Source organism: Mastigoproctus giganteus, chromosome 9 (genome assembly GCF_048544385.1).
Source record: "Mastigoproctus giganteus isolate SK-2022 chromosome 9, ASM4854438v1, whole genome shotgun sequence".
NCBI lineage: Eukaryota > Metazoa > Arthropoda > Arachnida > Uropygi > Thelyphonidae > Mastigoproctus > Mastigoproctus giganteus.
In genome coordinates, this window is record NC_143583.1 from 156840698 (window position 1) to 156855030 (window position 14333).

The window sequence follows — 14333 nt, forward strand, 5'->3', positions numbered from 1 at the left end:
TACAAATATTAAATATATACATTGCCTTACTTTTACCAATAAGTCTTACTCAGAACTACTGGTAAAAGATAAGTTATCTAAGCAGCTTTTGAATACAGGAGCAATAAGTGAGAGCTCAATAAAAATGATTTTTGACAATTGTATTTAAAAATGATTTAAATACAATTTTCATAGTAAAAATAGTAATTATGAACTGGCAATGGTGCATACTATAAAATTAATACAATTTCATAAGCATTCATAGCTGTGCTTTGTTCATCATTTAGTCCTTACAAACAAATACATACGATGAATGAGCCCTCTCATTGGTCACCTGATAAAAAAAAAAAAAAAAAAAAGTACTTCAGCAACTGGTCATCTTCATTAAACATGTATATTTGTTTAAAACAGGATTAAACTAAGAGTGAACAGACTATATAGTGTTCAATTTCTTCAAAGGGAGGAGGGATTTTTTTTGGGGAATGGGAGACATCTCAGAATTTCAAACTTCAGATTTAACACGACTTTCAAATAATTTCAGCCCCTGAACAGGGTGTCACAGGCAGTGTATAATAATGTCCTGGCCATGGTATTTGTGACCATGAAATACACTTGAGTTTTATAAAAGTATTTATATGCCACCAATAAATAATGTAAGAGGTGATGACAAAAATAAAATAAATAATAATTTTGCAACCATGAATAAATTTGCAACATTCTTACATGCCAACAACAGGTTGATGCCAGTGGCTCATATTCAGCTGTTATTTGTACTGTAGTTCAGTGTTTTATAACCATTTTTCAGCAGTGGAACCTGCTTCCAAACTCAGTTATTAGCAGAATCCCAATATGCTAAATAAAAAAAGCACTAGTGTAGAAATTAAATAAAAAAATCAATAACAGAACATTTGCAGAACCTGCAACGTAAACAAAAAATATTGTCAAATCCATGACTACTGTCAAGGTCCTGTTTCTGGTCAAATATACAGTATTCACACAGAAATCTGAAAGGAAGAGAAATGCAGCTGTTATCCAATACTTGTTTGTGAAACTGATTGCTATGATTAACAGATAGCAACTGAAATAGCTCAAATGTCTTCATATTAGGTATCTAACAAAAAGAAAAACTATAGACAAAGTTGCTAGTACATGAGATGTGTTGCAAAGGCATCTGATATATTGGCAACTTTTTGTATTCAATATATTCTGTGAAAATAAACCTTCACAAGAATCCACTGCATATAAAAATGTAATTTTGTGCATGGAGAGAGGCAAATGAACATTGGCTGGACATCCTTTGAACAAATATCTTCACGAATAGGTTAATATCCAGAAAATTGTCATACTGTCATGTGAGCCAACCCCCCCCACCCAGATACAATTTCTGGAGGACTTGAAGCTGTCAGTCAGGTTCTGGAGTAGCCTCTTGGTGGAGAAAAGGAGGGGGACATATGTCTTTGAGCAAGCAACACCACAAGACTCCTGTACTCATTACAATAGCAAATTACTATGTCACAATGCTTGAGGTATCATGTTGACATTCTGTGAGCTCTATCCTTTACTATTCAATCAGTAAACAGTGACTTCAGAACCCATGATCCCTTGTCTGTACAACCATGGTCTTATGTCCACATATATACACTCAGATTGTTTTTCAATGGTCACAAATCCAATCATTAGACCACTAGTATACCACTACTTTGATGTGTTTCAATATTTCCATTCAGAAGACAGTTTCTTAAAAGCATTAAATAGCTCTTTAATGTGAAAATGAGTTAAACATATACATTTTCTCTTTATTTGTTTATATATTTCAGCTTCCAATTTTTTTTCATGCAAATCCCATCTAGTTTATCTTTAACCCAGGGTCACACCATTCATTATAACACATACAACTGTGATGCACTTGACAGATGCCCAACTTATGCTTTTTATTTTTGGAAAAAGTTGTTGGTTTTTTAAATTCTGCTTTAAGTACAATAATACTCAATATTTCACTAATGGCTAGCAATAATTAATTAAATGTGATCTTTTATTATTTTAATGAAAAATTTGAAAATTTAAGGATTTTCACATTCCTATTATTTTCAACAAAAACCTTTTATCAATTCTACTGAAAAAAAAAAAAAATTAAAATTTTAAAAGAAACTATTAGTCACTTCCAATTTTTCCAGTTCAGAACTGTCAAAAGCACAAAAATTCAAACTTAATATTAATGGTCATTCATATTAATGTTTTGCAAAATAAAGGAATAAAAAAATAATTGAAACAAGAAACCATTTTATATCGATAATTAAACAAAGAGTACCTAATTTCTATAGCAGATGCACCAACTGACAGCTGACAAACACTTGTTTATGTTACACCGAAACTGAAAGTAGCATGATGAAGTGGAAGGCAAAGACATTTACACAAACAGCCATGCTGGACCCAAACAATTATTGTTCAGAAAAAAAAACAAAAAAAAACAATAACTTCACTTTCAAAACTGCTCACATAAAACTTTGTCCACATTTTAGAAGATGATGAAAGTTTCAGCCATTTAACTTAAACCAACAAGTAATGCATAACAATTATTTTGCAGAGGCACTGTAGGGTTCATCATGACCACTACTAGGTTAACTTTTTTACATTACAAAATTTGAATTTTTAAATTTTTATTCATTTTTTTATAGATAATTTTATAAGTTTTCAATATATTTCCTGACCAAAATTATGGAATAATTATGTTTTCTCAATGTTTAACATTTTCATCATTTAAATTAATCAAGTGTGTGTGTTTAAGAGAGAGATGTGCACAGGAGTGGAAAGTTTAATGAATATGTATACTGAAAATACTTATATGAATACCAGAAAAAAGATCCTTTGTCTTAAATATACCAATTCAGCTAAAATTAGCAATATGAATGGAATTTGTCCTGCCAAGCTTTTTTTTTTTTATTTTGTAGAAAAAATTCTATGCTGTTACCATTAATCCTCAGAAAAGCACAATGGTACATAGAGTATACAAAAAAAAAAAAAAAAAAGGAATAAATGTCATTTTATTTTGTAACTTCATGTTTAATGATGTCAACATGAAGTTTGATCTTCTTTTAGTATGGTTTCCCCTTTAATATTATAAATAGATAAATCTGTTCTCATTGCAGCATGCAAATGTAAGTGAAATCACTATTACTATTAAAATAGTAGAACAATGCAAGGAAGGGATAAGAACCCCCCCCCCACCCACTGCTCGAGTTTGATAATTTATCTGCTTCAAAATATTTATATAGTTCTACTTTAAATCTATGCAATTTTTTGATTCTATATGGCATTTGGTAATGTGTTCCAGTAGCTAGTAACTCTAAAGAAAAATTTCTTATGTTTTGTCTATAATATTCTTAATTTGTATCTGTCCTCTTGTTTTTGTTATGCTAGAAAGAGAAAATATGCCCCCATCATTAAACTTTTTCGGCTGGCCACGTGGAGCACTAACCACGTGTAGCGTAGCAGTGCGCTGTTAGATACCCACTGAACTAATTCACTGTGAGTTAGTGTGGAGAGTTTTGTGACAATAGGATGTTGTGCTTTTTATGGTACCATCGGTGTTTAATTATGCTGAGTGTGTCTTGCAATTTTTGCAGCTGATTAAGATGGTGAATGTTAAGGAACAGCAAATTTGCATCAAATTTTGTCATAACCTGGGAAAACAACTTCAGAGACTTGCAAAAATGCTTAAATGAGCATTTGGTGATAACAGTATGGGTAGAACGTGTACTTTTAAATGGTATTCATATTTCCATATTTCCAAAGTAGCAAAACTTCGGTTGAGGGTTTTGAATGCTCAGGTCATTCATCATCATTAGACTGATGAAAATGCGAAAAAATGCATCAAGTCATCCAAGTGGACAGATGGCATATGATTAACAATATTTGTGTGACACTCTAAGCCAATTGTATGGTACATACCCAAGCATTTTAACTGAAAATTTAACCATGAGGTGGACTGCTGCAAAATTTGTGCCCTTTGTGCTGAATGATGAACAAATAGAACTGGCTGTTTGTGTGAGGTACCTGCTACAAACACAGGCCAGAAACTTCCTTTGCAAGGTCATAACAGGGGATGAAAGCTGGGTTAATGGTTATGACCCAGAAACAAAGCAGCAGTCATCCCAGTGGAAAAGTCCATCTCCATATAAAAAAAAAAAAAAAAAAGAAGAAGAAGAAGAAAAAAAAGATAAGTGAGGTCACATCAAACATCAACAGCGTGCTGATTGTTTTCTTTGACAATGAGAGTTATTCAGGAGTTCTTCCACTAAGCCACAAAAATCACCAGCTCTATATCAGGTCCTATAAGGTGCTTGAGGGAGGATGTCAGGAGAAAACACCCAGACAACTGGTGCACTCAGGATTGGCTTCTGCATCACAACAATGTACCAGTTCACATGGCTCTGTCAATTCAGTTTTGCAGTTTTTAGCCAAGGACAAAATGGCAGAGGTCCACTACCCTCCTTATTCTCCCATGGTTCCTTCCTGTTTATCAAAATAAAAATCTAATTAAAAGGACAAAGATTCAAAGACATCATGGAAATTCAAGCTGAATCGCAGAAAGTGTTGAACAGCAGCAGAACGAAAAAGGAGTTCCACAGAGATGCGTCAAACAATGGAAGAAGTGCTGGGATCAATGTATATACTTTAAAGGGGACTAACTTTGAAAGGGGCAATGCCAACATATAACTAATGTAAATGTAGCCGTAGCCTCAGTCCAGAAACCTTTGGTGTGCACCTCATATATATATATTTTTTTCAAGGTTGTTTCAAATAAGAGTCCATTACTGTTCAAATTATTTTGAACTTGTCCAACTAATAGCATACAGTTTTAATAAAAGGCAGCACAAAAATAGCTATGAACATTAGAAAAGATCACAATTTTATCAGTTGTCAGATTTGTGCTTGCAATTGAAGAAATTCTCTGGAATTCATATCCAGAAATTGATGAAATTGAATAAAGTGATAAATATATGTGAAGGTTATTATACCACAACTTGAAATAATTGATAAGAAAAGTAATGACGATTTTTTACAAAATTTTTTAAATTATTTTTTTAAATTGTGATTTGATTTTTAATAATAATTTCATTATTGCATTGGGCAATCCAGACAACATAAGAACAAGTTAATATTAAAAAAAAAACGTTTATGCACAAAGTTTTCAGTTTATGAATATCAAAATTCCATAAACAAATATGCAGTTGGCCTCCAGAAGAAAATAACTGCACTAAGCAAACACAGTCCATAACCATATTTCCACACATGTGCCTAGTTTCAACAAATCTTGTTGCTGTTTTCTAGCAAGTTGCTATCTTTCCTGAAATGAGGCTTTTATGACCTATATATAGTATTCAAGATGTGGTCTGACCACTGTTTTGTAGGTACCTCTGTAGCCAGGTGGGCAGGAGCAGCAGTGCGTAGCACACGCTTCTTGATTAGACCGAGGTTTGAGCCCGTGACCACCAAATACGGAGGATGCGGAAAGGTCAGGGAATGACCACCTCATATCCCCGGAGCAATACGGCCTTAGTTGCTAATGCTCCTAAAAAACCAAATAACAACAACCACTGTTTTGTGCAATGAGATAATTATTGGCAAAAGTCTGCATATCACCAAACATACATACTACTGTTCAAAGAATTGCATTGTCAGACTGTGTTACAACTTCTAGATCCTTTTCATCTTGATATTACAAGTTTCATGTTAACCTAGCAGTAGTGACAGGTCATCTGACAGGTGACCCTTGAAAATAACCTTCCTACATTAACTAACGATTAAAAATCCGAAATTTTTTCTACCTTCCTAAATATAACCAAACTTTCACTACAATGGTTTCTCAAGTGATTTTTTTTATGGTTTCCATACAGAAATTATGCTGGAGAACCTTTCAGGTGACCTGCCATTGTCTTTGCAACTATTTGGCTTTTGGCTTGAAGAGTGGCATGGTACCAGACAAATGCAAATGCTGTGTTTGTTTCAAGTTTCAGGTTACTTATTTTTCTTCCTCCACTAGTTCAATAATTACCTACCATCTTATCATTTCTGAAAGATTTATTTCTGTTCAGTAATGATGGGAAACCAAAACCCAATATTCTCTCAAAATGGCCACTACACTGCAGAAAGAAATATAATTTCAGATTTTACACACTGAGAAGCATGAAAAATTTGAAATAAACCCAAAAACAAAGTATGCACTTGCACACTTGTCTTTTATACCAGAAAATGGAAAAGACTAGTGTTTGTGTCTAAAACTTTATTTGAAACTAAAAAGTGCACACAATAAATACTATAACCCATTAAGGAAAAATGAAATATTGGCGATGTTTAAGGAGAATTTAAAAAAACAAAAAAACAAAACCCACTTTCCAGAAATTAAAAACTACGTTGGGCACTTATTTTTGCTACATTTTCGGCAACACCATTATTGGGTTTTAAAAAAAAAAAAAAATCCAATTAAGCTTTAATGATAGAAAATGCAAGGTTATGTATTTGGATCATGGTAATTCCAAGTTAAATTATCATTATCAACTTGGGGGTTGCATACGGAATGAATCCTTAAGATGTTATTTTATTTGTGAGGTAAGCTTGAAATAATTGATATGAATGAATCCCTGGATCAATTCTGCATTATTTGTAAATGAAACAAATAGCACACTTAAAGCTTAAGCACCTGTGTTCAGTATTTAGTTACCTTATGTCAATACAAAAAATGATGGTGAGCACTATATCTGGAGTTTGTTTAGTTATTTTATTTAATCACCACAATATAGTTGAGCCTTTTAAATCCAAAAATTTTGCAACTTGATCTTTGTCAGATCCTGGAATTTTGTAGGTTTTGGGTGGTCATATACTAATCACACACACACACACACACACACACACACACACACACACACACACACACACACACATATATATAAAAATACTGCATTTCTATACCGCAGTTTTTGTGGAAGGGCATTAGAGCATTATATTGTACAATATAGTAAAAATAAAGTATATTATTTCCCCTTCTAAAATTACATGGCAACTACAATGTTGTGTGTTCTACACAAACATTTCATCTTGGTCCTACTAGTGAGTTTAACAAATCAACGAGTGGATTTGTGTGGGGAATATTAATTGTGATAATTATCCCATGTATAATTATCAACCTCTGCATTATTTATAAATGGAACAATTTTTATTTACTGTTACTTCACCCTAAGATTAAATTTTTATTATTTTTCTATACTGTTACCCCTGCCCCTAACCACCAAATATAAAAAGCTGATCAGTTCTTACAGTGCAATTTTTTTCACAACACATAATAATAATCTGTGTTTGGATTTTGAACCACAATAATTCTCTGGGCTACCAGCAATTAGTGGTAAAATTACAAATTCTGCTCCTTTCCCCAATTACTGCCTCTAAGATTTTTCCTAAGTGTATCCCACTAAAGTCAGAATAGCCAGTCTGTAGTTACCTGGGAATATGTAGTTTTGCCACTGCTAGCATTTCTTTCAGACAACATATTTAAGGGTAAATGCCAGCTAAAATGTACAGGAACTTCCGTATATACCATACAAACAATGAATCTAGATTTTTTTTGCAAGGTAATCTTGAAATAATTAACATGAATGAACAGAGCAGTATCCGAAGAGTATTCAATGGGTAGGTACCCACATAGTAGATTTCCAATAGTGGCAGGTTGTGTGGAGTGACTTTTTTTGTAGAATTTTGAAAGTTTTATAAAAATGAAAGCTTTGTGCATAAATACTTGAACATTAATTTTACATTAAAATTATTTTTAATTATTCATTGTTCAAAAGAGTCAAAATAAGAACAGTTCTTAATTGTTCTTATTTTGACTCTGCTGCTGAAAACTATAGTAAAATTACTGTCAAATTATCAAATAAACAAATTATATATAAAACCTCTTGTTACTTTTATTTGTGATGCAATAATATCCTCTACAATCTATTTATGTATCGCTTGATTCAACGAGACGAATTCCATAGAAATCCTTCAATTCTGGCTTTTGCTAACCAAAAACTGGTGGGGATGGGCGACTTGGTAAAATGGTTAAGACCAAATGCACTTGATGCATTATGTTGAAATCAAAAAGAATATCTGAAAGGCAATTACAATGGTACACAAAGCTTGAAGAGACATTCTTCTCTCCTTTCCAGGTAGCAAATAACAGAAAAATTATAAGAATTTGTCTGATGGAGCCTCATCTAGCCAGGAACTACAAAGCATTGAATAAAAAACCTAAAGGATATAGCATTTTAATAATTCCTAAACCTGCCAAAAGCCTGGGCTGAATTGAAGCTGTAGTCCTATGATGGCAGTTTAGGGATTACTGAAATGTCACTTTTTTTTTTTTTTTTTGGTTCATCAGGGAACTTGTAGTTCCTGACGAGATAAGGCCTTTATATACTTTATCTCCCCCCCCCCCAGTTTTTTGTCTTTCAGAAGTCTTAGCAGGCCTTGTTTACTTTTGTAAATGTCCTCTAAAATATTTTGATTTCAATTAAGCCTAGTTTATATGCATATTAATAATTCCTGTGTATATTCTTCCTTTATATTCATATTTCATATAATACCCTGGAAAACAAGTTTTCTGTTGTACATGTATATGCTACTTTTTTGTGTGTGTGTGTTTCATTTGCTTCCGTACTCTGGTCACATCAGATGAAGAGTTACTTAGTTTTTACAGATTATTGTTGTACGTATTTGTGTGTCAATTAACTTTTTGAAAACAACGTAATTAAATTTTAATAAATAACACACAATCAATGTTTAGTAAAAATGAATATAAATTGCTTTGTTTAGAACATTTCATTTTTATTATGGGTATTGTTAACTGGTTTTAGTCTTTATATCCATTGTTTATGCTCACAAAGAATTTTGTAATAAGTAGCAACCAAGCCCTACTTCCCCTCTGTTAGAAGGTCAAGACCTTCTAATGGGAGTTGGGGGTGAGATAAAGAGCAAGAAATTTCCTTTCTCCTGAAAAATTAACTCATAATGAATGTAATGCATTATACAGGAAAATTTTGTGTACGATAAAATCTATTTAAAAAAGTGTCATTTCTCACTTCCAAGTACTGGCAACACAGGAAAATTCTCATTATTGCTTAGTCAAAAAGCTAGATGCTACTTTTGCTGAAGTAGTTATGAAAATAATGTCAAGCATTACATGGGCTACTGGTGAAAATTAAACTGCTGTCTATTGGTGGGGTGTTAATTTTTTTGTTCCTTTTATTCTAACATAGACTGAATTCTGTATGACTTGCTACAGTATTATTCCTCCCTCCCATTTTGGCAACAGCATCTCTCATTTTGACAATTTTATTGCCTTGCTAAGTGATGTGCACCAGTGGGACTACATCAGAGAGTCTAAATGAAGTTTTTAAGCATTCTGTACCAGTAGTAGTGAGAATATTAATGACATACTACACCATCCACTTCTCAGGTAATCCACAGCCATCACAAATCTATGGCCACTATTACTGTAATGACTTTGACTGTTCACAGAAAATGCATGCGTCACCAGCAGTGAATGTGTTAGCATTCATTGTTGATGCAGTCACCACGAACACATCACAAATGTTACTCTTGAAAGAATTTTTAAGTGAACAGTTCAGAGAGGTTGCAAATACAAAAAAAGGATCCATATTATAAAGTGTCCTCCATATTGGAGGGATCATTTAAGATGTAATTTCTAATACTTCTGGCCACAATCCAAGCCTGAATGTCCACAAGGTGTCCCACTGTATATAAATCATGAATTATTATTTGCTTAATATATTAATCAGTAGAAACATAAAAATATACATGTTATATTTCAGTTGTCATTAAAGTTGTAAGAAGTAGGTACACTACAAAAATACTGACTGCATGCTATGATATGAGGAATGTTGTTATTTGTTTATTTTATTAAATCACAGATATGTGAAACATATATTGCATTTCAATTTTCATTAAAAAAAATAAAAATAAAAAAATCGATGAGGAAATAAGTATTACGAACGGTGCAGGGATATCGCATTCTGATGTACATGCAATGAAGTGAAAACAATTACTTTTTTTCCAGCTCATCATGCTACAATGCTCCATCTTACGTATACTTCAAGTTACGTGCTCATGAAAATTCAAAATTATGCACAAACCCACTTGCAGCTTTATTATACTTTTTTCCTCACTAGCATCTTTTGGTTTATCATGTTATATTTGTGCATAAAAATTTATATGCAGCTCCTATATATTCTTACTGACCATACGCATTATAGCCCTAGTTGCTAATGCGCCAATAAAATCGAATCGAAACTGACCATACTGAAAACAATGAGTAAAAAGGACAGTATACAGAGGAGAGGGGGAAAAAAAAAAAACAATTAAATATAGAAGATCAAATCACTTTGAAATCACAAAACACTTCACTAGTGTAGGATTTAGAATGTACTGTCACAAAAAACCAAAGTAAAGAACAGTTTGTCAGTTTGATACTTCGTGATGGTGCAACTCAAGATTATAATCACTGAAGAAGCAGAGAAGAAGAAAACAACCATGTGAAATATATAATTGTTAGACTGTATTAGTAATAATCTGCCACAATTAAGCATGCTTTTAACCTTAGTGAAAGCATGTCACACAATTTGCGATAATGCAGAAAATATAAAACCAAATGTGAAATCTGGGACCTCCCTTACAGCACAGAAAAGTTCCTATACCCACTCTAATAATATAATGGATGGTAGCAACATGGCTGGAAGAGCAAGGTAAGAGGAAGAATGCCATCATCTGTGCTTAAGTCCCATCCATATGAAGGCATCCAAGGAAGGTGAAGTTAAAGATTTTAATCCTAGTGTTGGATGACCATTTATGAAAATAAATGAAATTAAAATAATTTTGAAATGAAATTTGAATAATAATAAAAAAAATAAATAAATAAAATAATTTTTTTCTCATACAGTACATGTACATTTTCATTACAAATTTCATTTAATCTTATGTTAATTATAAAGCGTTTAGGGCGTAAGCCTCAAGCTATGGAAAAGTCTAGACTATGTATAAGTATAGTGCGAAAGCATCAATAATACATAGCCAAATCTGAATGAATAGAATATTAGCAAAGCGGCATCGAAGAAGGGCCAAATAGCCCCGAAACAGTGCTGTCTGGGTGGTGGTATCCATCTGAGAATAAGTAACATTAGTCTTCTCCTCAGGTGAAGCGTTACTTATTCGAAGTAGTGCAATATCATGGCAACTCGTTGTGAAGGTATCCACAATATGAGATATAACTTAAAATGATGCCGCTTTGCTAATATTCTGTTCATTCAGATTTGGCTATGTATTACTGATGCTTTTGCACTATACTTATACATAGTCTTATGTTAATTATAAAAAAAAAAATTCTATTAATTCTAATTTATCTGCATAAATTAAGCTGAAAAATTGTTAGTGACTTTTGCATTTGCAAAACACATTCCCCTAATTCTTAATGTATTATTTATATGGAATGATGGATCTTAATTTGCACAAATCTTTGTTTGTGTGTGTTCCAAGACTGCCCTGTATATTATTAAAGTAATTAGTAAATAATTAATAACAAGAAAGTTATTTACTTTTCTCAACTATTAATTATAGAAAAAAAAATTAGTTAATTTAAAAAATCAAAATCAAACATGACTGAAATGCAAAGCACTGTTAACATTACCTAACTATTTTTTTCCCCTTAGGGTTCCATGTGCATTGCATCATTTTGTTAATACTGTACTATACGTTACAGGCAGAAACCATTACTCCTGTAGAAAAATTAAATATTCACTGTTCAATACCATCATTCACCTATTTGTTTGTCTATATTATATGAAATCACCAAAAGTTATATTTGTAAACATTATGGTCACAAATTTAAAATGAAATCTCTCTCTTTGTGAAAAATAATGAGAGTAAAATAACAACTATTTATACATGTTTTAAACATATTTATAATCTACCTGCACAGGTAAAATATATAATTTAGTATTTTAGTGTGTTTTACTTAAAATGTAAATCAACTCAGCAAAAAATTTACAAAAATGTATTAAGCGGCATAGAATTTGTATTATCAAAAATATATTTTTAAAACAATTAAAAAAATTTAGGAACTATTGTGGAACAAAAAAAGCAGAGTTTTTAGTCAAGTGAGAAAAATATATTAGTTGTATAAAAAAAAGTATCCAAAATAATTTACTTTCTAGTCTAAGTTATTTTCAATAATAATTAAGAAAGAAAATATTAACAAAAAAATGAAAGAGCAACTGTTAATGAGATAGAAATGGAAATATATTATTATTATACTTTTTAAAACAAACACTAACTAATGGTGACTTTGCTGATTTTTTTCATAAGGTTAAAGAAAATAAAATTATATTTGTAGGTAATTATTTTTCGCTATACTTAAATAGCGAAAAATAATGACACAATGAAATAGTTTTATTATTATTACTACAAGTTTTAATTATACAAGAATATACTATCAATATTCTCTTGTTTTTGTCTGCCCAAAAAGACTGACATCTAGAAATAGTCATACTCATGCAGTCCTTATTTTTGGTTGGGAGGGAGTTGAGGGATTCTTACAAATAAATATGTCCATGCATATTTTGGGGAAAAAAAAAGTATCCAAAATAATTTACTTTCTAGTTTAAGTTATTTTCAATAATAATTAGGAAAGAAACAATATTAACAGAAAGATGAAAGAGCAATTGTCATAGATGCTGATAATAATGATGAGATAGAAATGTGAAAATATATTATTATACTTGTTAAAACAAACACCATAACAACGACTTTCCTGATTTTTTCTCCATTTTTCATAAAATTAAAGAAAAAAAATTATATTTGTATAATTTGGGCAATAATACTTAAATAGTAAAAAATAATATCACATTTAAACTATTCAATGAAATATATATTTTTTTATTATAAATTATAATTATATGAGAATAAACCTTTTCAATATTCTCTTGTCTTTGTCTGCCCAAAATGATAGACATTTAAAAATAGTCATCTCATGTAGTCCTTATCTTTTGGGGGAAGAATTCTTACAAATAAATATGTCCATGCATAGGTATCGCTTTTCCATATATAAACATATACAAAGTAAATTTTTTTTATAAATCCTTTAGTTAAATTAAAATATTTATTTGCCACTACTTACTACTGCTACCTGAAAAACTAACAGGAAGACTAGAGATTGACTTTCAAGTCACTGGTCCAATCAAACTTATGGCCAACTTACAAGTACTGCTTCAAAAAATATAATAATACTATATAATACAGCATATCTAACAAATCCAATATCTAATTCATATTTTGTACATGACAAAACTTTATCAATTGATGTGAATTTAATCAAAGACAAACCGTCTTTAAGGCATTTTGCAACAAATGCATCTTTGGTGAGGATAAACCACCACATCAGAGTTCAGCTACAAGTGAAAATAGGAAATTTCTTCTTCACTATTTAGTCTACAGGTACCATTTCTATAAAAATGGAAAAGTGAAATAGCACAGTTATGTAGATAAAACTATGAAAAATTGAAATCGTTGCTAATAATAAAAACTAAAATGAGAGTAAATATATTTATAAAATGAATAGTGTTGGCAAGTGTAGCAAAGGAACTGGTAGGGCAGTTGACAGGTGGCAATTCTTTTTTCAAGTTTTTTTTTTTTTTTTCTTTTAATGCTACTTGGACAATACCAATATTTCATCTTCTTTTAATGCACTGCAATATTTATTATATGTAACTTTATTTTTTAATAAAAAATGTGTTTTTTATACCTTTTATTTTCAGAAAAAAAATAATAAAATTTAGACAAAATGCACATTAGTGTATTTTGTCTAAATACCCTATTAGCCCCTTCTATTTTCCAGTTTAAAAGACCATTAATTAAGCACTTGAAATTTCAAATGTGCACACATGTACAAATAACTTAAAATTAAAAAACATTATTACATACTATTATTTACTTCTGTTTTCAAATTTTTCCAAAATTTATTTCATATTTGGCATGCAGTGATACATTTGTATGCTACTCTCTATCCTGACTGAAATCACTTTCCCCGTTTTTCCACAGACACATCTTGAGTGAATATTGCATTTCATGTTATCATTTTTATTTATATGAAAATAGTAAAAAATCTGTCAAAAACAACTCTTGTAGGACTGTATAGGTTTATATAACTAGTGGGAGAGGAAAAGTAACCTTGACAAATTAACATGATTCGAAACTTCCTAGTAACATTGGTGCCTATTGAGTCCCATGCTACTCTTCACTCAGTAGTTGAA

At 31.3% G+C, this 14333-nt stretch overlaps 1 protein-coding gene across 2 annotated transcripts in view; it reads right to left on the reverse strand.

The window, feature by feature from the left end:
* Positions 1-272: 272 nt before the first annotated feature.
* Positions 273-14333, reverse strand: part of LOC150080836 (serine/threonine-protein kinase 26-like) — a 226773-nt gene continuing 212712 nt past the window's right edge. The window contains exon 11 of one of the 2 annotated variants that reach the window (XM_090381119.1): positions 273-313. In XM_090381119.1, the coding sequence (XP_090237245.1) occupies positions 310-313 (4 nt within the window). In that variant the 3' untranslated portion in view covers positions 273-309. Of the gene's footprint in view, positions 314-13397; positions 13528-14333 lie in introns of those variants that run through there. The other variant, XM_090381118.1, reaches the window with a different exon arrangement.